Genomic DNA, 23,085 nt, shown 5'->3' with positions numbered 1-23,085 from the left:
CCCAGGAGAAAACCATTTTCTTCAGGGTGAAGAGTGTTTTGATATTACCTTCTAAAATCCAGTACCTATTTCAGTCTCCAGCATATAGCAGTTGCTTAATATGGCCATCAAATAATTGTGAATTGGAAGAGTTTATTAAGAAAGAGAGAGAGAGTATACAATCTGATTTTTTTAAAGAGTAATAAGGGAGAGAAATTAAAAAACAAACAAACAGAACACATGGTTGGAATATCCCCAGAGGCATTAGATTCATTTATATAATGATATTCTTTTTTCCCAAATGATAATAATTATAACAGGCGACTGGATTTTGTGTAAGTGTTATTCTTATTCCAGTTACTGAAAGAAAATTCCAGGGTAACATTAAAATTCAATTTTAACTATGTAAGTCTGTTTTCCTAACCATAAAAATATTTTCCAGTAATAGTCTAATAGCCTGCCCATGTGTATTGAAGTGTCATTTTCTCGGTGCTTGGTTAGAAAATGCATGACAGCAACAGCAACTGTATGTTCTGACTTACAGTATTGGAAAGCATTGAATTTTGATAATGATTTGTATGGCTTCCAATAACTGCTTGCAATTCTAAATAGAAACGTATTTAACAATACTTTTTCATCGTATTTATTACTAGTAAATTAACACTCACCAATACAGAGATACCTGTAAGGACTATATTTATATCTGTATCTATTCATCTATATATATATATACATATAGATAGATAGATATACATATCACACACATGTGCATATATATATATATATATACATACATATATTTGTGTGAGTGTACAGTAAATAGTGTACATAGAGGAAGAGGTGCACAGCAGAGACCAAAAAACATACAATGAAGCAAAGTAAAGCTAGGTAGCTTTGAAAACAATGTGCAGCATTTGTTATGTAGGTTTTCTTGAAATGGAAATTCTTGGTTTTATATTGAATCCTCTCTTATGTTCTACTGTGCACATGGTAACGTATTATTTTTCTTTTCTAGTTTTGTATTTAAGTTAAAATGATTTTTTTTAAAAAATGATATAAGTTCTGCTTATTCCCTGACTATCACAGGTCACAAGTAATAGACCTTTATTTAAACCCAGGCTCTCTAACTGTACATAATGTCCCAAAAGTTTGATTACCTTTAAGCTTTAGAAATTTAATTGTACTCTAAATTGTTGAGACCCCTTGTATATCCAAGTGTTCTCTCCATCCTAGCATAATAATGAAAAAAAATCTGAGACTGAAGCAGGGGAATAGATGGAAGTTTTCTTCAACACTTTGAAAAATTATTATAAAGAAGAGGGAATGAAGTTGTTATACCTCACAGAGAAGACCAGGAGCTATGACTGGGAGTCTTAGTGAAGAAATTTAAGGTTGTAATAGGATGAATATCTTAACAGTAAGAGATATGCCAAAGGAGATTGGCCACTCCATTGGACAGTGTGGCTTGCTTGTACATATTATTTCCATTAATAAATGTAAGTTCACTGATGGCAAGTACTATTTTCTTTAAATTTATCTTTGTAGGCACAATGCCTAGAATAATACATGCCACCAGCATATTCTGAATCCTTGTTAATTGATTTTCCAGGTGAAAAAAAGTTTAAACAATATTAGGTTGTTTACTACTGTACTATATAATGAAATATGTTGTATTATATATTTTGTAGTGATCCTCTAAGAGATCCCTTAAATTAAATGGTCCACTAAACTACCACTTATTGGAGGTTGACGACTTAAAGACCAGTGATACCTAATCAAAAATCATTCTCTGACTGTACATTGAGATAATTTGTTTTGTTTTGTTTTTTGTCTAAAAGATAAGAGAAGAATCAGGGAGAAATTGAAAGAAATCTAGCTCATATTTATTTGCTTCAAATAATGTGATGAAATCATACACCACATTGTACCTTAAAGAGATGGCTTACATAATTTTTTAAAAAGCCTCCTCAAGGCATCTTTTACCTCTTTGTTTCTCAAGCTGTAGATCAAAGGGTTGAGCATGGGGATGACCAGAGTGTAAAACACAGAGGCCATTTTGTCTGTATCAAAGGAATGGCTAGATTGGGACTGTAGATACATGAAGAGAAGTGTCCCATAGAATATAACCACCCCTGTGAGGTGAGAGCCAGAGGTGGAGAAGGCTTTGTGCCTGCCCTCAGCAGAGTTCATCCTGAAGATGGCAACAATAATGAACATGTAGGAGGTAAGGATAATCAGGAGGGAAGAAACAAAGTTAAATGCCGCAAAAATCATAATGATTAATTCAATCTCACTGGTGTCCGAGCATGTAATGTACAATAGGGGGAGACCATCACAGTAGAAGTGTCTTACTACATTTGATCTACAGAAGGATGATGTAAAAAGCTTTACTGTGACCAGCAAGGATACCATGGTGCTATATAGGTATGACATAGCTACCAAGAGCCAACATATCCTGTCTGACACAATGATCATATAGTAGAGGGGCTTACAGATAGCAACATAGCGATCATAGGCCATGGCTGATAGAATAAAAAGCTCACTAGTAATAAAGACCACAAAGAAAACTAGCTGTATGGCACATCCATTATAAGAAATGATATTTTGCTCCTCTATGAATCCAACTAGCATTTTTGGCCCAATAGCTGTGGAATAGCCAAGATCAACAAATGCCAGATGCCTGAGGAAAAAGTACATGGGGGTTTGGAGGTGGGAATCAGCACTGGTTAGGATGATGAGGCCCAGGTTCCCCACAACTATTACCATGTAGTTGAGGAAAAACACAACAAAAAGGGGGACCTGCAACTCGGGACGGTTTGTGATGCCGATGAGAATGAATTCAGTCACCCAGCTCCCTGTGGTTTCATTCAGAATGATCATTTCTTCCATCCAAGAAAAATAAACTGAGAAGAAAAGAGAGAAGCCTTTTTGAGTACTGTTTGTCTAGATAACTCGGCAGTTAATGGGGAGAAATATGTTAGATACATATTAGTAGGAACTTTCCCAGTCAATTGCAATTCAACTTTATCCGTTTAGTTGCCAGGTGGTGAATTCACTTAAATTGAAATAATATCACATGGTATCATTTGAAATAATAGTACTTGTTATCATATCAATATCCTGTCACAAAGGGCATAGTCAATGTGTTGTTGTTCTAAAAAAATAGTAAATTATGAAAGTATTTTACCCAAGTGATTTGACAGTAAAATATAATAGATATGTTTTAATACAGTCCCACTAATCAATGGGTCAAAAGATTATAATGGGATACTAAAGTAGGGTGGAGCATATAAGATCCCCTTATGGAGGAATTGTGATGAAGTAGATATCAAATTTGCTTTGAAGCTAAGTAGCGATGTGATAAATAACATATCCAGCACATTTCCAAAAATCCTGTGCTAATTAGCCCACCTCCTGGTTGCTGATTCATTGTTTAGGACTATCAGTTGCAAAGTCATGGCCAATGCCCAGAGATGGAATTTCCTTTACAGGTGTGCCCTAAACCACTGAGTGTAAAGGTGCAGGATCTATTTTAGTCTCAACTTCATGTAGTCATTATTTGGATGACTTCCAAGGAAATTCCATATATCTACTCATTCTCTGTAGTCCCCTTACCTGTGTCTTATCAGAACAAAAACATTTTTCCACCTGGATCATGAAGGTGAACAAAGTTAACATTTTGGGTAATTTTAATGTATTTTATTCCAAGAGACATGAAAAAAATTCTCTTTTAAAATGTTTCTTGTTGTTGAAATGATGTCCAGCTATGTAGCATTGACTGAAAGATCACTCTAATCCCATATATTATTAGTGATCAATATCCCTTGACAAAAACTACTTGATTTATCTGATTGTAGAAAAATTTCTCAGATAACTGTAACAGGGACTGTCATTTGATGGCTTTCCTAGAGTGATTTTATGTCATTTCAATTTAATCAAATTTAACCAAGGCCACAAATTCACCTATTGAACTGCCTCAATGGTGAAAGTGATGGAGTTTTTGAGCTGAGATATTTGCACTCCATATTTTTGACACCTGGTGCACTGGAATTTCACAAAGAATAATGTTACCTGCTTATTTGGAAGGTAGAATCTTCTGTAGCTTGTTCATGTAATACGTACTGCCACCTTTTAGAGTCAGACTTTATGGTTTTCTCTGCCCCCATGAGGGAATGTCCCTGAAGCGAGGGAGATGTTTAATTAATTTTGTGTGATCATGTCACAGAAATTTCCCAGACAGTAATAAGTGACAAAGTTCACTGGTCCGCCTAATTTCATAAAGCTTCTGTTTAGGTTGATATGCCATGGTTGCATCATGCCCAGCGAAATTGCACAGACTTCTGCAAGAAGTATACTAAATTCAAATACTAAAAGCCAAGTACATGAAAAACACCTAATATACAGAAAATAACATGAAGTGGAATTGACAATAGAGTTTGCTTTTTTGGATGCATCTCTAGGACAGATGGGTACAAATGGACTTAGTGTAAGCTACCCAAAATAATTTAAAGCAGATGAGCAAGTTAGATTGTCTTCAGAGAATTACAAGATCTATTAGGAAGAATCAAGTGGTGCAGTGGATAGAGAACTGGGCCTTCAGTTAGGAAGAATTGATTTCCAATCTACTCTCACGCACTAGCTCTTGCTTTTGGCAAGGAACATAATATCTTTCTGTCAATTTTTCTTTCTGGTAAAATAGGACTAATAAGAACATCAACATGCCAAGACTGTTGGGAGGATCAAAAGAAATTTTTTTATCATATAGTTAAGTAGTCCAGTTAATTTGTCTCTGTGCCTGGAGTCAGGGACAGCTAAGTTCAAAAGCCTTTTCAGATAATTATGGTCAGTGTGACCCTTGTCATGTATCTTAATCTCTATCTTCCTCAGTTTCTTAAGCTTTAAAAAGGAGGTAATCATACTTCCTACTCCTATTGTTTTGAAGATCCAATGAGGTATTATTTGTAAAGTGGTTAGGCCAGAGGCTAGCCTATAATTGCCATTTGAAAAATGCTTGTGCATTTTCTTTTTTAATTACTTCAGTGTTTCCCAAAATACATATATGCATATGTGGATTTTTTATATTTCTAATTTTCCCTCTTGTTCTAATATCTTCAAGACAATTTTCTTTAATTATTTCTTGTACTGTTTTATCAAGTTTCTTTTTTTTTAATCATAGCTTTCAGTCAGTCCAATTATTCTTGTGTTTTCTCTTCTTGATCTGTCCTCCAAACCATTTTTTTTCTTCAGATCTTATCTGATTTTCCCAGCAGGACCACTGTTCCTCCACTACTTTTATTTATTTTTAGCTCTGTATGTTTGCCCTGAAGTGCTAAATTATCTTGTTTGTGGGGGAAATGTGGAGATCTTAGAATTTTCTGACCTACTCTGCCATCTTCCCGGAATCCTCTCTGATAGAGAACTTTGAACTGAAAATAAAAAGGTTGTTAAATTGAGATTATATATATATGTATATGTATATGTATATATATATATATATATATATATATACATACATACATACATAAATATACAAACATTTACACTACCACGATTGCATCAAGATCACCAGGCCTAATCTTATACTAGCATAGTTTCCAGTTGTTTTCCATAATGGTTGGACAAGTTCACAACCACATGAAATTTCCTTTACTTTCATATTAGCCAATTTTACAGTCATGAATCAGTAATATGAGTTGTTTTAACTTGCATTTCTCTAATTACTAGTGATGAAGAACATATTTTTCTTTTGAATGGCTTTCCTTTTCTTCATCTGAAAATTGACTATACATGTCTTTTGATTTTATCGTTTATAAAGACTCTTATTTTCACTAATTTGATTGAATTCCTTCTGTATTTGAGAACTGAAGCTTTCATCAGAGAAACCTGTCATAAAACATGTAACTTAAAGTTCATTTAAAACATTTTGAATTCAATGTAATCAAAATTACACATTTGACCTTCCTTGATACTCCCTATCTGCCTTTAAGTCCAAAAATCTTCTCTTATCCATAGAACTAAAAATTAATTTTTTTAAGCTCCCTTATTTGGCTTAGGATATTATCCTCTATGTCTATAATGTGAAATCATTTTGACTTTACATTGGTATGTGTTATGAGATGCTGGTCTATGTCTACTTTCTGGCAAATTTCTTTCCATTTTTTTTGGAAATGGTTAGTTCATGCCCCCAAAGCTTTCAAGTTAATGTTTATCAAACACTAGGTTACTATAGTCATTTATTTTTGTCTATTGTGTAGCTAATCTCTCCCACTGATCTACCCCTTTGCTTTTAGCTGTACCAGAATGTTTTTTTTAAATAATTATGCTTTGTGAAATAGTTTGAAATCTTATACTTCTAGGTTGCCATTCTTCACTTCTTTTATTGATTCCATTGATATTCTTGACCACTTTTTCTTCCAAAAGAATTTTATTATTACTTTTCTTTGCTGTATAAAACACTTCTTTTGTAGTTTGATTGGTGTGGAACTGAATTTGTAAATAGTTTTAGATATAATTATGATTTTTCTTATATTGGCTCAGCCTAAAGCTGAGTTATTTTTATTTCTACAAGTGTTTAAATCAATATTTCCATGAAAAGTAACATCTAGGTGGTACAGTAGAGAGAAGGCTCACCCTGGAGTTGAAATCTGGCCTCAGATACTTACTAGCTGTGAGTCCCTGGGAAAGTCACTTAACTTTGTTTACCTCACTCTCCTCATTTGTAAAGAGCTGGAGAAGAAAATGACAAAGTATGCCAATATCTTTGCCAAGAAAACATAAAATGGGGTTACAAAAAGTTGAGTATGAGTGCACAACAACAGGAAGAAATCTATTTTAAATGTCAAAACTTTACAGGATATTGTAGGACTTTGGAACATGGAATACAACAGTGTCAGAACAACTGAACACATAATTGTAGAGGCAAGTCCGCTCCATTTTACAACAGTTCTAATTTTGTTGTGAATACCTATAGCTTAATATAGATACCTGGCTTAGCAGAGTGAAAAATGAAAGGGATAGATCCAGTCTAGCATCACAAAGTAGGATGAGTTCAGTCATTTTTAATCTCATCTTACTCTTCATGCCACTACTTTTTTTTTTGACACAGATACTGAAGTGGTTTACTATTTCCTCCTCCAGCTCGTTTCACAGATGAATAAACTGATGCAAATAGGGTTAAATGAATTGCCCAGCATCACACAGCTAGTTTCTGAGACCAGGTTTGAACTCAGGAAGATGAGTCTTTCTGACTCTAGAACCGGCACTCTACACACTGCTAAACCAGACAGCCAAATTTATAGTACTTTATTATGGTAGTGTGGTATAAAATGCATGATTTGGATGATAAAGTTTTCTGACATGGCTCCATGACTTTTTAATCCACTATGTGAACTAAGAATTCATGTCCTTTCTGGGTAGTAGTTTCTCAGTTATTAAAAAGCTTTGTATTTATGTAAGCTGAAGAAAACATAATACTGTTCTCATCTGGACTCAGTCATCCCATCAATAATATGGTTTAATATGTGTCTGGTGTAAGATCTTTAATTTACCTTTTGTTGCTTAAGGACATTGTTTCTTCTCAGCATTATTCATTTATTGCTTACTCTCTGTAGAACATTAGTTTCTTCAGGGCAAGGACAATTTTGCAATTACCTCCTAATTCCCAGGACCTATTCCAGTTCCCAGCATAGCAGTTGCTTGATCAGTTTGGCTCAAGCTAAGAAAGAGACATGCGGATGACATTTAAAAAGGTCCATTACTATATGCTTTGCTGCTGTATTTTAAAAACTGCAAATCCTCTCCATTTCACTTAGAGCTGAAACATCTTTATGTATTGTCTCAAACAATTAAGATATGAACTCCTTGAGAGTATAGGATATTTTCCATTTCTATTGATGTCCCAAATGCTAAGCCTACTATTTTGTAGAGTCATGTTTAAAGATTATGTTTTCATTAATTCATCCAAATTGACTGTAGGATCTCAGTATCAATTTCAGAAGCTGGTCTTTCCTTTATTCAGTATACTTTGCATCTATAAACTCTGAAATTCCTCATAGCCTAACCTTGGCTTTTTCCAATTATTTAAACTATATTAATCCCCACTCTTTAACCAATAGCACTGAATGTAAACTGCGGTCATTCTCTCACTAATTTTCCCTTTTCTGGAATATTCTTCTTCTCTGTTCTGCATACTGACTTCCCTGGCTTCCTTTAAATTTCAAATAAATTCTCCCTTCTATTGGGAGTCTTCTTTAACCCCTCTATTCAAGTGTTTTCACTCTAATAATTATTTTTATTTGTCTTATATGTAACTTGATTTGAATATATTTTTTCCATATTTCCTACTCTATTAGATTGTCACTTTCTTGAGGGCAGAGATTGTTTAGCTGAGTACTTGGCATATAGTAGATATTTATTAAATATTTATTAATCAAATCATGACTTAATGCAGGCTTCCAAATACATGTTTACTTTTGATTTCTCTTTGACTAATTGTAGATACTAGTGCTTCCAAGCAGTATATTCACTTCCCATTCATTTTCCTTATGCCGTTAACAAATATTTTAAAAATGATACATTTCTGAACTTGATATTTCAGTGTGTGAACCACAGTAACTGATCCAGTGGATGTGCATAAGAGTACTTGTTAGGGAAATTATTTTTGATGATTATGGTGAAAATCGTGAAGAGGAAGAGGAAGAAGAAAAGCAGGGGTACTGATGATGATAAATGATGAAGTGATTATGATAAGGAAGATGATTACAATGAGTAATTGGATTTCCCTGAGTTAAGAGGCAGCCTATTATAGGAGATAAAAAAGTAGAATGTTGAATTTATAATCAAGACTACTTGGTTCCAACCTTCTGCAAAATATTTATAGGCTTGATGATTTCAGCACTTTATTTCATATTGTTGAGGCTCAAATTCTTCATCTGTAAAATGAGTTTAAAATATCTATAATAACTACACTGGAATACTGTTGTGTTTTCAGTGAAGAAATATTTACGAACACTTATCGACAAATGTCAGGTATTATTCATATTATTTTCTTCTTAGACCTGTTCTTAAAATGTGTATAATGAAAGCTCTTTAATAATATTCCCAGAACTCCAAAATTATTTAAAAGGAATCATTAGAGAATTAAGACAAATAAAACTTCCCCTAAGATCACTTTACCATTGTAAGTATACCATTGGGAGAGGTTATTCTGAGGGTAGATTGGGATGGGTTACTGTTGGGAAACAGTCGTCAGTCCAATTTCTATTTTTTTTCAATAGAAACACAAACAAAGATGCAGAATCTTTAATATTATTATGGAAAGTCCATGTTTTCAAATACTGTATTAGGGGAAACTCTTTTAAATGAAATAAATTTGTTTTCCTATCCGACCAAGGGGAATTTTGATTTGCAACATTTCTGTAATGTACCAATCCTGAAGAAAAACATACTGTTTAGAAAAAGACAATTGTCAGCACTTTATTTTAAACTCATTTCTCACCAAAATACTTAGACAATTTGAGAGTGTTTTACTTCTTATATTTGATTTGCTTTTTTAAAGCTTCACAAATGAAAAATTGAAAAAATAGGAATTTGTAGTCATATTTTGAAGAAAAATTGGTGTTCATTGTAGATTTCAACTTGAAAACCAGTCAAGGATATTATATATCATCTAAGGAAAGTAATGTATGATTTTCATTAAGATAGACAGGATATCCTGGCACAGGACATGAAAGGTCAATTGCATTCTGCCATGACCAGACCACATTTGGACCATTTTGTCCAATCTTTGGTGATAATATTCAAGATGGAAATGGATAATTTCCAAAATGAAAAGAAGAAACAAAAAATATTTGAAAGACAACTAATGACAGGTGGGAATCAAAAAGAAACAGTATGTTGTTATCCCAAAGAATAAATTCATGACTTCATATTTTTTTACCTGGAATGCTGCTTAAAATTTATGTCATAAAACTCCCACATTTCATACATGAGTGTGAGTCAGAGACAATAAACTTATATGCCTAGAATAATGCAAGTAATGAGTAAAAGACATATTAGTTGAAGTCATGTCCCATAAGGATACTGAATGTTCCCCAAATTTTAATTTATTTCTTATTGAAAAACTGGAATTTGCACTGACTTTTGGACACCATCTATAACCCAGTGTTCTTTCCATTGCAGCACAAGAATGAAAGCATTGGGACTAAATACTGAGGAAGGGATAGAAGTTTTCTTCAAGAATTTGAATAAATAGTAATCAACTTTTTCTGCTTCTCAGAGAAAATCATGAGCAATAGCTGGAAGGCATACATGGCAAAGTGATGCTATAATTAGTATGTAGTTGGTGAATTGATGTTATAAGAAGTAAAAACTTCTTAACAATAAGAGATATTCAAAAGGACACAGGCTGCTGTGTTGGGTAGAATAGCTCTCATGTATATGTTGTTTCCCTTAATAAAATGTAAGGGCACTGATGACAAGGACTATTTGTTTTTATTTATCTGGTATGTCACATGCCTGGCACAGTACTTGGCACTACCATTTTCAAAATGCTTGCTAATTCATTTTCCCAAAAAGGAAAATTACAACCAAAATTTGGATATCAACTAGTATAGTATAGGATGAAATAGATTTATTTTATGCAGATAGTTTTAATAAATCCGTTAATCGATCTCTTTGATTAAATGATCCATTAACTAGGATTTCCTGATGGTTGAAAAACCTAACAAACAAATATCATCATTTGACTATATATTAAGAGAAATTATTTTCTCTAAGTAGAGAAAAATTGGGCAGTAGTTGGCAAAGAAACCTAGCAGAAATTTATTTACTTCAAATAATACAATAAGAAAAAAAAAACACTTGTACATTACTCATTACAATGAATGCTTACATAATTTTTTAAAGAGTCTTTTCAAGGCACCTTTCACCTCTTTGTTCCTCAAACTGTAGATCAAAGGGTTGAGCATGGGGATGACCAGAGTGTAAAAGACAGAGGCCATCTTATCTTTGTCAAAGGAATGGCTGGATTGGGGTTGAAGGTACATGAATAGAAGTGTCCCATAGAACACCGCCACCACTGTGAGGTGAGAGCCACAGGTGGAGAAGGCTTTCTGCCTTCCCTCAGCAGAGTTCATCCTGAGGATGGCCACAAGAATGAGCACGTAGGAGATGAGAATAATTGAGAGGGAAGAAACCAAATCCAGTGCAGCAAAGGTCATAATGATTAGTTCAGTCTCACTTGTGTCTGAGCATGCAATGGATAATAGAGGAAGACAGTCACAGTAGAAATGTCTTATTATGTTTGATTCACAGAAAGATGATTTAAAAATCTCAGTTGTGATGACTAGACCCACCATAATGCCATAGAGATATGAGATGGCCACGAAGATCCAACACACCCTGTCTGACATGATGACCATGTAGAGGAGAGGCTTACAGATAGCCACATAGCGGTCATATGCCATGGCTGACAGAACAAATAGTTCAATGGCAATAAACATTCCAACAAAAAATAGTTGTACTGCACATCCATTATAGGAAATGATATTTTTCTCCTCTATGAAACTAACCAGCATTTTTGTCCCAATAGCTGTGGAATAGCCAAAATCAACCAATGCCAGATGCCTGAGGAAAAAGTACATGGGGGTTTGGAGGTGGAAATCCACACTGGTTAGGATGATCAGGCCCAGGTTCCCCGCAGCTGTGGCCATGTAGTTGAGGAGAAACATAACAAAGAGGGAACCCTGCAGCTCAGGACGACTTGTAACCCCCATGAGAATGAATGCAGTCGCCTGGGTCTGTGAGGTTTTATTCAGCTTGATCATTTCTTTCCTCCAAAGAACATAATCTGAAAATAAAATAAATAAACCTCCTTTGAGTACTGTTTGAACCAATAGTTAGGCATTTATTTTGTAGAAATGTTTTACATAGGATCATCAGGAATTTTCTCACTGAATTACAAATTCATCTTATCAGTTTAGGTGCTATCATACCATATTATTCCATATCCTATCATATACCATATCCTATCATAACATTTCAACATTCTGTCACCAAGGAAAGTGAGTATGGTTTTATTTACATAGTAAAGAATGGATTATGAAACTATTTATCCCCAAGTAAAGGGATAAGATAATATCATGAGCATGATTTAAAACAATTAAACTAACAGTGGGTCAAGGAATTATCATGAAATCCAGAAGCACATTATAGTATATAATACCACCCTATGAAAATGCTTTTTTGAAGCAGGTATTAAATTGGCTTTGATGCTAAGAAGAGATGGTTTAAAAACCTTTAACCACTGTTCCAAGTAACCCTTTGTGGGTTGTGTAACCTCCTGGTTTGGGAACTGTTGCCTGTGACTAACATTTGCAAAGTGATGGCCCATGACAAGAGATGAAATCTCCCTTTAAGCATGGCCCTAAGCCATTGAAGTGAAAAGTCCAGGTTCTATTGCAGTTTCTCCCTTTTGCATGTATTAAATGTATGACATCTATGGAGACTCCATATATCTACCCTTTCTGTACTGTTCTTTCCCATTGCCTTATCATGGTGAAAGTATTTTTCTGCTTACATTTGGAAGTGTTAGACACAACATTTTAATGTTTTTTTTTATAAAGACTTTCGTTTCAGAGACAAGAAAGGACTCTATTAAAAAAGAACATATTTGTCCTTCAGATAATGTCCAATTCCATAGCACTGATCTCAAAGTTCACTGGGATCCCATTTATTATTAGTGGTAAGTGTACCTTAACATGATCTCTTTGATATCCCTGATTGCAGAAAGCTTCTTTGACAATTGTCATGGCTAGCTACTTTCATCTGATGACTTTCCTACAATGGTTTTGTGCCATTACAATTTGAGGGAATTTACCATATGGCCCCCAAATTGTTCCATTCACACACACAGTTGCTATAGTGATTGGCTTTTTGAACTGAGCTGCTCAGGCTCCAACATTTTTGACACCTACTGCAATGAGAAAACCACAAAGAATAATGTTACCTGGTCATCTGGAAGGGAAACTCTTCAGTGGCTTGTTCATGTTAACTGTGCCTGGAGTGGGACTTTATGGTTTTCGTGGTCCCCATGAGACCATATCCCTGAAGCACTACTGAAATTTTAATGAATTTCATATGATCATGTCATGAAAATTGCCAGTCAGTATTAAGTGCTAATGGTCCTTGGTTTATTTAATTTTATGAAGCATTTAACTACCCTGTTGCAGGCTTCTGTTTGTTGGTTGATGTTCTTATGTTTGTCCTTTATTTTCAAAGAGGACCATGGCATCAGGGAGATGATGACATGACTTGCAGTTAATTTTATTTCAGTGAGTGAGGGCTGTGCAAGGTCACCAGCCTCACTTTCTCCTCCAGAGCCATCTGGGTCCAGTGGCCAGATATGCATCAGAATGACTGGAGATGGCCTAGGATGCAATGGGAGACCTTGGCCCTTTAAGTCTAAGTTCTTTTCAGATTCTCTACTTGAGTGAGGTAACACTGATTCAGTGAATAAGCCCCTTTAAGGAGTGAGTCAAAGGATGGCCCCTTTAATTATAATTTTAGATAGATGGATAGATAGATAGATAGATAGATAGAGATATAGACGCATAGATAGATATAGAGAGATAGAGATATATAGATATAGAGACCTTTAGTAATATATATTTCCCCTTTAATTATATATGTGTGTGTATATGTGTGTATATATGTATATACACATATATACATACACATACATATGCATACATGTACATATATACATATACATATACGTATTTGTATACTTATACACATATGCATGTATACATATACGCATACATGTATATGTATAGGTGTATATATGTGTGTATGTGTATATATTTATGTATGTATGTATGTATATGTGTGTGTATGTATATATATGTGTATACATACATATATATATATGTGTGTGTGTGTGTGTGTGTGTGTGTGTATGGGAGGGGAAGACCCTCAGGGTTTCTGGCCAAAAGAGAAACAGTTACTATTTACATTCATTCTGAGGCAAGAGGGCCCCCAAAATTAGCCTTTAAGTGGTGCTTGGGCAGGGACCTGTTGTTTTTCTATCTATGAGCTCCAGAGTGAAATGTATTTAAGGTTTGATCTTTGAGAAAGAAATCTAGCCAATAAACCCCAAGTTAACTAAGCAGCATTTTGCCATCAAAATTTACCTTCCTTCGGAAAGGAAAGGGACAGGCAGAGGCAGAGGCAGGGTATTTGTGTTGTCCTTCACTCTCTTTTTAATATTATTATTGATTTATTTTTTAGTTTACAACACTCAGTTCCACATGGTTTTGAGTTCCAAATTTTCTCCCTCTCCTTGTCCTTCCTCCTCCCCCACCAAGATGGCATATAATCTGATATAGGTTCAACATATACCTTCACATTAAACTTATTTTCACAATAGTCAAGTTGTAAAGAAGAATTATAAGCAATGGAATGAACAATGAGAAAGAAGAAACAAAACCAAACAAGGGTGAGAGAGAGAGAGGGAGAAAAAGAGAGAGAGAGAGAGAGAGGGAGAGAGAGAGAGAGAGAGAGAGAGAGAGAGAGAGAGAGAGAGAGAGAGAGAGAGAGAAACAGACAGACAGACAGAGACAAAGAAAGAGAAACAGAAAGAGCAAATAGTTCACTTCAATAGGCATTCAGATTCTATAATTCATTCTCTGAAAGTGGACAGCTTTTCCCATCATGAGTCTTTGTCCCTCATTTTCAAAGAGGACCATATCAGTGAAAGGATGACATGACTTGAAGTTCGGTTTGATTTGAGTGAGGGAGTGCTCTGCAAGATCACCAGCTTCACTTTCTCCTCCAGAGGCATCTGGGTCCAGGGGCCATATTTTGATCAAGACACTGGAGATGGCCTAGGATAGAGGGGGAGACCCTGGCCCTTTTAGGCTAAGGTGTTTTCAGGTTCTCACTTTGGGTGATGAAATGCCCATTCAGTGAGTAGGCCTTAATTTCTTGATGAACTTATTAAATAACTACCCTGTTCCAGGCTTCTGTTTGTGGGTGATATGTCATGGTTGCATCAAGTCAAAGGATATTGCACAGACTTGTGAAACAGGTCAATCACCAAGCAGAAGAGGTTAATTTAACCATCCATACACTTAAAGCTAATTAGATGAAGAACATCTAGTAACAGAATGTAATAAAGTTGGATGGATAAGAAAGAGAGTTTTTCTTTTGGGATACATTTTTAGGAGATAAGTGAAGGGCACCAAAAATAACCAGGAAGTGGTTTTTGCAGGCTGGATTGCCTTTGCAGAGTTAAAAGATTTTTGAGAAGGATCTAGGTGGTGTAGTGGCTAGAGCTATGCATGTGCAGTTTGAAAGAACTGATTTCTAGTCTAACCTCATAAACTAGCTCTTTGACTTTTGGCGAGTAAATTAGCCTGTTTATGTCTATTTTTTCTTCAAGTGAAAATAAGTCTAATAATATCATCAACATGCCAGGATTATTGTGAGGAAGAAATAAAATTTTTATCAGGTAGCCAAGTGGTCCAGTGAATATGTCTCTAGTCCTGGAGTCAGAAAGAGCTGATGTCAAAAGTTTTCTAAGATATATAGGAACAGTCTGAACCTTGTCATGTATCTTATTTCCATTATTCCTCAGTTGCTTAAACTTTCAAACATAGATGATGCCCTTTCCTAAGGGATTATTTGAGGATCAAATGAAATATTATTTGTAAAAATTTTAGCACAGAGACTTGTCTACGTCAGGCATTAAACAAATGCTTTAATACTTTTCAGTGACTCCAGTCTTTCCTGAAAGAGACCCATATATATATTTTTTTATTTTTCAAAATTTTAACAAACTTTTTATTTTTGTTGAAATTTCTTTTGTTCCTTTTAGTTCCTCACCTGACCATTCAAAAGGCAAGCAATATGATACCCATCATGTTTGTGAAGTTATGCAGAATGAATGTCCATATTAGCCACATTGCAATATATACTCATGAAGACAAATAAATTGGAAAATAAAAGGATATACTTCAATCTGCATTCAATTTTCATCAGTTCTTTCCCTGGAGATATACAACATTTTTAAAACATGAGTCCTTTGGAATTGTCATGAATCATATTATTTAACAGAATACTTATCGTTCATAGTTTATTGTCATTAAAATGTTGCTTTTACCATGTACAATCTTCTCCTGGTTCTACTCACTTCATTTTGCATCAGTTCATTTAAATCTTCATGAGCTTTTTCTGAAACTCATTGGGTAAGCTCAGTTTTATAGTCCTTTCATTATAGAGTTGGGTTTTTTTTATAAGTGTGCGGCATAGGACAGTCCCTCCTTGTAAGACATAGAGCTCCAACATGGATACACAGGATAAAGGTAAAAGGATGGAGTACAATATATCATGCTTCAGCTAAAATAAAAAAGTGGGGGGGGGGGGCTAGCAATCCTAATTTCAGACAAAGCAAAAGCAAAGAGAGATCTAATTAAAAGAGAAAAAGAAGAACACTATATCCTGCTAAAAGGCACCATTGACAATGAAGCAATATCATTACTTAACATATATGCACCAAGTAGTATAACATACAAATTCTTAGAGGAGAAGTTAAGGGAGTTAGAGGAAGAAATAGACAGCAAACTATACTGGTAGGGGACCTCAACCTTCCCCTAATTGAACTTGATAAATCTAATCTCAAAATAAACAAGAAAGAAATTAAGGAGGTGAATAGAATTTTAGAAAAGGTAGATATAATAGACCTCTCAAGAAAACTGAATGGGGATAAAAAGGAATACACTTTTTTTCTCAGTGGTACATGGCACATACTTAAAAATGGACCATGCACTAGGGCAAAAAAACCTCACAATCCAGTGCAGAAAGGCAGAAAGAGTGAATGTATCCTTTTCAGATCATGATGCAATTAAACTTATTTCTAATAAAGGACTATAGGAAGATAAACTAAAAATTAATTGGAAACTAAATAATCTGATCCTAAAGAATGAGTGGGCCAAAGAACAAATCATAGAAACAACTAATAACGTCATTCCAGAGAAGGACGATAATGAGACAACATACCAAAACTTATCGGATGCAGCAGAAGCCATTCTTGGAGAAAGTTTTATATCTCTAAATGCTTACATGAATAACATAGACAAAGAGAAGACCAATGGATTGGGACTGCAACTGAAAAAGAACAAATTGAAAATCCTCAATTAAATAAAAAATTAGAAATAGCAAAAACCAAAGGAGAGATTAATAAAATTGAAATCAAGAAAACTATTGCACTAGTAAACAAAACTAAGAGCTGGTTTTATGAAAAAAAAACGTTAAAATTGATAAATCTTTGTTTAATTTAATTTAAAAAAAGAAAGAAGAAAACCAAATTACCAGTATCGAAAAGGGTGAATTCACCTCCAATGAAAAGGAAATTAAAACAATAATTAGGAATTATTTTACCCAATTGTAAGCCACTAAATGTGACAATCTGAGGGAAATAGATGAATGTTTGCAAAAATATAAATTGCCCAGGTTAGCAGAAGAGTAAGTAAATAATGCCATCTCCATAAAAGAAATTGAGCAAGCCATCAATGAACCCCCTAGGAAAAAATCTCCAGGAACACACAGATTTAAATGTGAATTCTATCAAACATTTAAAGAAAATTTATTTTCATACTTTATAGACTATTTGGGAAAATAGGTAAAGAAGGAGTCTTAGCAAATTCTTTTTATGACACAAATGTGGTACCAATACCAAACCAGGAAGTGTCAAAACAGAGAAAGTTATAGACCAATTTTCCTAGTGAATATTGATGCAAAAATTTTAAATAAAATATTAGTGAAAAGATTGCAGCAATTGATAATGATCTGAATTGTTGCAAATCAGTGCCTACAATTCTCATTAGATATTATTTAATGTTTCCCCCATTTTCATTGTTACCAGCAAATTAACATTCATTAATTCACAGATAACCATTAATTACCTATAAGGATGATGTACACACATATACATGCATATGTGCTCATATATGCCAGACATGCTCTTCTAATAGTATGGAGAATTACATGGGTTTTTTCCTCCAATTTCTTAAATATTTATTTTAGTGATTACCGCAACTTGTTTCAGAGTGTCTGCATGCAAGAGCTCTACTGATTCCTGTTGTAACCTTTTCATAGTGATTACTGATCAGTCTTGTAATGTTGTCACCATCCACAAACAGTTACTGGGCTTTTCCAGTGTGCCCATCCTTGCTGAATCTCCATTCAGTGAACTTGTGGCATCTTTAGAGAAATAGTATCTTCTCTCCCTCTCGGTTATTTGGCTCCTCTGACTGATGATGAAAGAAAATAATGTGACAAGTGTTGGCTGGAAGGCTGGTCTTAGAATCATGAAGTTCTAAGCTTAAGTCCTCACTCTGGCACGCATGACAACATCATTTTTTCTTCATCTATTACTTTCTGTATTCATTCATTTATTCATTCTTGTCTTATGCCCAATGCTAATCTCACTGTGTATGACAATGTCTGGTTCTGTGAATTACTTATTTGACAGTCATAACTATTGCAATACTTGATCTCATTCTCTTCTGTTTTGTTTTATAACGTGCCTTTTATATTTAGGTCATAAATCCATTTTGCATTTCTTATGGAATGTTTTAAATGATAATAATAATAAGCATTTAAATAATGCTTACTCTGCTATAGACATTGTCCTAAGCACTTGAAAATTATTTTGTCATTCGATGTTCACAGCCATCCTAGGAGGTGGGTTATATATTGTCCCTAGTTTACACATCAGGAAACTAAGGCAGACTTGCTGATGGTCACACATAGGTTGTGCATTCTCAGGCTGAATTTTAACTCAGGTCTTTATTACCCCTGTGCTGGGGCTCTATCCTCTGTGTCACCTAGCTGCCACTGTATAAGATTAGTATACAGCTAATTTCTTCCAGCCTGCTCTGTTGTGCTCCTGGTAGGTTTTCTTTTTCTACTTTTTTTTTAAACAAAGGAATATCTATCCAAGAAATGTGTGTTATCAGCTTTACTGAACAGGGGATTATAGAGTTCAGTTTTCCCAGTTTAATGCTTGTGGAGAATTTTAAATGAATTTTGTACTTTTTAACTAGCAGTGAATGACCTTGCTGGTTTTAACCATCTGGAAACATGATGAATTATTCATATACACCTCTCTGTTCCCCTCCCATTGCACTATTGATTTGATTACAAGAACAAAGACCCTCCTGGCTACTTCCTCTAAACCCAAGTTTACTTCCTCAATACTTCCTCAAATATGCCATGCTCCTCTAAAACTAGTTTGGTCTCAAAACACCAGGGATGCCTCTCTTGGCAAAAAAAAAAGGAAGCATGGATAGAATTATTTTTTTGGTTACCCAAACTTGCACTGGGGTCTGTGTTTGATAATGAATGCTTTACTTTGACAGGTAATTTTTTTTTTCAATTTTAATAATTAAAAGGTATTCTGAAAGTATTAATTTATCAAATATATGTTTATAAATGAATTTTACTTCAGATTATAACTTTTCTTCAAGCAAATGTCTTTAATTTTATTCTTGATAAATTTGGTCCCAACATATTATTTTGTCACAAACTTGCATGTAAGTGGTGAATATGTTGCCATCTCAATATTGTTAGACACTGACCAGAGATGACTTGTTATCATCTCTGTGCTGTAACCCATCCCTTGGATGATATTGTCCCTTACAATCCTGAACCAAATTTTCTGTGGATATGGTATTCTCTTAGGCTACTGTGCATGATCATGGGTGAATCTCATGTTTTGGTAGTGCACTATTCATAGGATTTCAGGTACAGAGGTCCTTCACAGTGGCAAATGGTAATGATCCCGAGAAACCCACTATGAGACTTGCATGCTGGCACAGTATTCTGGGTGTTGCATCTCCTTCAGCCTCAATAACTGGTCCTCTCCCATGCTTCGGTTCCAACATTTTAAATAATAAGTTGTGTTTTTTTAACATAGGACATGTTCTCTTATATAAACTCTGATTTTCAAACACCCATTCATTCATGTGTTTTCTTCTGTTTTTTTTTTCCTCAGCATCATTAGCTGTCTAAGGGATTTTTATGGAATTGCTTATACATCAGGGGGTCCTGGGCCAAGGTGTTCCCTAACACATTACATCCCCAGGGACAACAGAGAATACAACACATTCCATCCTTGGGTCATAACAGGTTACAATCCCCTCAGTCAAAGCAGAGGGTCCAAGTCCTGAAAGTCCGATTGGGAGGTGTGTCCTTCTTTCCATGCTACCTTTGTAGCCTCCTACTTGGCGCTCTCAGCTGCACTCACATGTTCAAGTGAGCCAAAAAAGTCCAAGTCCTAGCACAGCTCCAGCCCCCACCACAAGGTCTGGAGGGCAGCTGGGAGAAAGAGTCAACAGGGTGGGCTCCAAGAGGTTATGGCACTTCCCCCACCCCAGCATAGACTATTCCACTGTGGGGTCCCAACCTACCTCTGGGTGACATGGGAGGAAAACACACTTGTTGCTCTTGCCTTGCTGCAAAGTTTTCATCTTGACCCAAGGCTGAACCCCAAGCATGGCATCTCCTCCTGCACTTCCTCCTGTAGGTCTTGCCTTACAAGGTGAGGGGCTGCTCCATTCCAAGGTCTCCTTGCTCCTGCCTGGGTCCAAGCAAAGCAGGCTCCAGGGGTCCCTGCCCCTGGCTTCTCTTTCTGGCTCACACCATCCCAACAACTCCAGGGCAACTCATCCTCCCCCAACCTCACTTAGGGAGGGGATGCTCTGGTCTGGGCTCTAGGAACAGCACAGTTCCTGGGCCTCCACCCCTCTAGTACAGTTCAGGGTGGGGCTATGCTGACCTGGGCTCTCTCTAGCAAAGCCTCCCTCACACTTCCCTGGCTCTGGCCATGGCCTTGACTCTGAGAAGTTCCAAAGAAACTTTTCTGGCTCATTTTTTATGTCTATAGAAGCATTAACTCTTTCCTGTACTCTGGGTTTCTCCTTTAGTGTAGGAAAATTCGAAAGGAATTTTTCCCATGCACCCTTTCCCTTCAATATAACACATCCAAAGTCTTCCTCCTGCTCAACAGATAACTCTGCCTCTTGAGCTGAGGGAATAATAAACATCTGAGCCCTGAGAATTTGGGTCTCAGTCTCTAACATTTCTTGGGCTTTCTCACATGCCTCTTTTTCCTCTTGTTCCTGGGATAAATAAGTTTTCCATAACTGGGATTCCACTGACAGTGGCTTGCCAGTATTTTTCCTCACAACGATTAACTTCAACTGAACTACAACACAAGAAACTGAATTGCCCGTTTGCCTCCCCCACCTCCCAAGGTCACCCTTTTCTTCTGCTTCTGCTACTACAGCTCTTCTTTTCCAGAGTCCTGGTGGAGTAACGAGGGGGAAGGAGGGATTATCTCCTAGGGGCCCTGCTCTTGGCACCTGGGAAACTGTTCCCATTGCTTCTGCTGCAACTTCTGCTGCTTGCTTGGCTGCTGCTCCTGCTCCATAGTCATCACCTCTGCTGCTGGGTCGAGGTCTCTCTGGACTGGTCCAGAACACTGTCACTTCTGTCAATGAAGACTGACCCTCCCACTCCTCCAAAGTTAAGTCATCCTGGGTCTTCCACAGTATTTCTACAACTCCTGTAGCCTTTCTAGCTCCCTTTTTATCAAGGGTATGCCCAATTTTCATCAAAATTTCTCAAAGCCTCAAGGGGTAGGGAACATATCCTCCCACTCCTGGGAAGCAGTCCATACTCCGTCCTCCTATTCCTGGGGAGGGCCCCATAGAACCATAGCTACAAAAAATAACACGATAAGTGGGAAGTAATGGATGACTATCCCAGTAGCCACACACAGAATCACATACTTTCCATTAGTCTGCGCAGATCCTGCTCTACTATGCCAACTGTTTCACTGATAACACACAAGAGGCACTGGAAGCTTCAGACTCCAGCCTCTAACAGGTTCACTCTTGATCTGGTCAGACAGGAATTATAGCATTGGAGGGGTTAAAAATAAGCTTCATTCTAGTCTACTCTTCTCAGAAGGTTGCTGAGAATCAACTACAGCATTCCCTACTCACCCTTCTTGCAGGGGCCAACAAGAAGGGTGGGGGGGGGCAACTACCTCTACTCCTTGACTGGGTCACTCAAGACAGGCACAGCTCCTGCAATCCTCTAAATCCTCTCAAGTTTCAATGGGGGCCAGTTGAGGCAGGTAAATGCATTCATCTATGCATTACCTGTGGATTCCCCCATTGATTCCCTGTGGACTGCCCACTCACTGACCAGTGCCCACTTGCTTTATAGGGCAACAGACAAAGAAGGCATCTTGCCAATATTAAGCTCACAAGTTAAATTTAGCAATATCATCATTCTACACAAGCATAGTAAATATTAGTTATGTCACCCTTATATCTCATGGCATAGCTTCAGTAGAGCTATCTGTCACTATGATTCTAAGAATTACTATCTAGTACCCTTGAAACTATTTTGGGACATGATCTAGGATTCTTGAGAATATTCTGGGAGTTATTATCTAACACCTGGAAATTAGACTTTTCCATAGCCATGGATCTTGAGAAACTAAACTCTAAAAGAATAACAAAATCCTCCTTACTGACACATTGTAAGCATACCATTGGGAGAGGTTATTCTGAGGGAAGGTTGAGATGGGTTACTGTTGGGAAACAGTTGGGAAACAGTTGTCAGTCAAATTTTTATTTTTTTTCAATAGATACACAAACAAAGATGCAGAATCTTTAAGGTTATTATGGAAAGTCTATGTTTTCAAATAATGTATTAGTGAAACTCTTTTAAGTGAAATAATTCCATTTTCCTATCATACCAAGGGAAATCTTGATTTGCAACATTGGTGTGTTGCACAAATCCTGAAGAAAAGTACCCTGCTTAGAAAAAAAGACAATTGTCAGCACTTTATTTTAAACTCATTTGTCACCAAAATCCCTAGATAATTTGATAATGTTTTACTTTTATTTGATTTTTTAAGCTTCACAAGCAAACTATAGGAAAAACATGAATTTTTAGTCATTTTTAAAAGAAAATTTGGTGTTCCTCATGGATTCCAAGTTGAAAATAAGTCAAGGGTATTATATATCA

The 23,085-nt window shown here is 36.0% G+C and overlaps 2 protein-coding genes across 2 annotated transcripts; both read right to left on the bottom strand.

The window, feature by feature from the left end:
• Positions 1-1,908: 1,908 nt before the first annotated feature.
• Positions 1,909-2,868, bottom strand: LOC118853547 (olfactory receptor 8K3-like). The gene has a single exon (XM_036763678.1). It carries the CDS (start codon positions 2,866-2,868, stop codon positions 1,909-1,911), a length of 960 nt encoding a protein of 319 aa, XP_036619573.1.
• Positions 2,869-10,853: 7,985 nt separating this feature from the next.
• Positions 10,854-11,804, bottom strand: LOC118853766 (olfactory receptor 8K3-like). Its single transcript, XM_036763967.1, has one exon. It carries the CDS (start codon positions 11,802-11,804, stop codon positions 10,854-10,856), a length of 951 nt encoding a protein of 316 aa, XP_036619862.1.
• Positions 11,805-23,085: the final 11,281 nt, after the last annotated feature.

The sequence above is a fragment of the Trichosurus vulpecula genome, chromosome 6, assembly GCF_011100635.1.
Source record: "Trichosurus vulpecula isolate mTriVul1 chromosome 6, mTriVul1.pri, whole genome shotgun sequence".
In the NCBI taxonomy this organism is placed as follows: Eukaryota; Metazoa; Chordata; class Mammalia; order Diprotodontia; family Phalangeridae; genus Trichosurus; species Trichosurus vulpecula.
The sequence above is the reverse complement of the archived record's forward strand: the minus strand, read 5'-3'. Positions and strand labels throughout refer to the sequence as shown.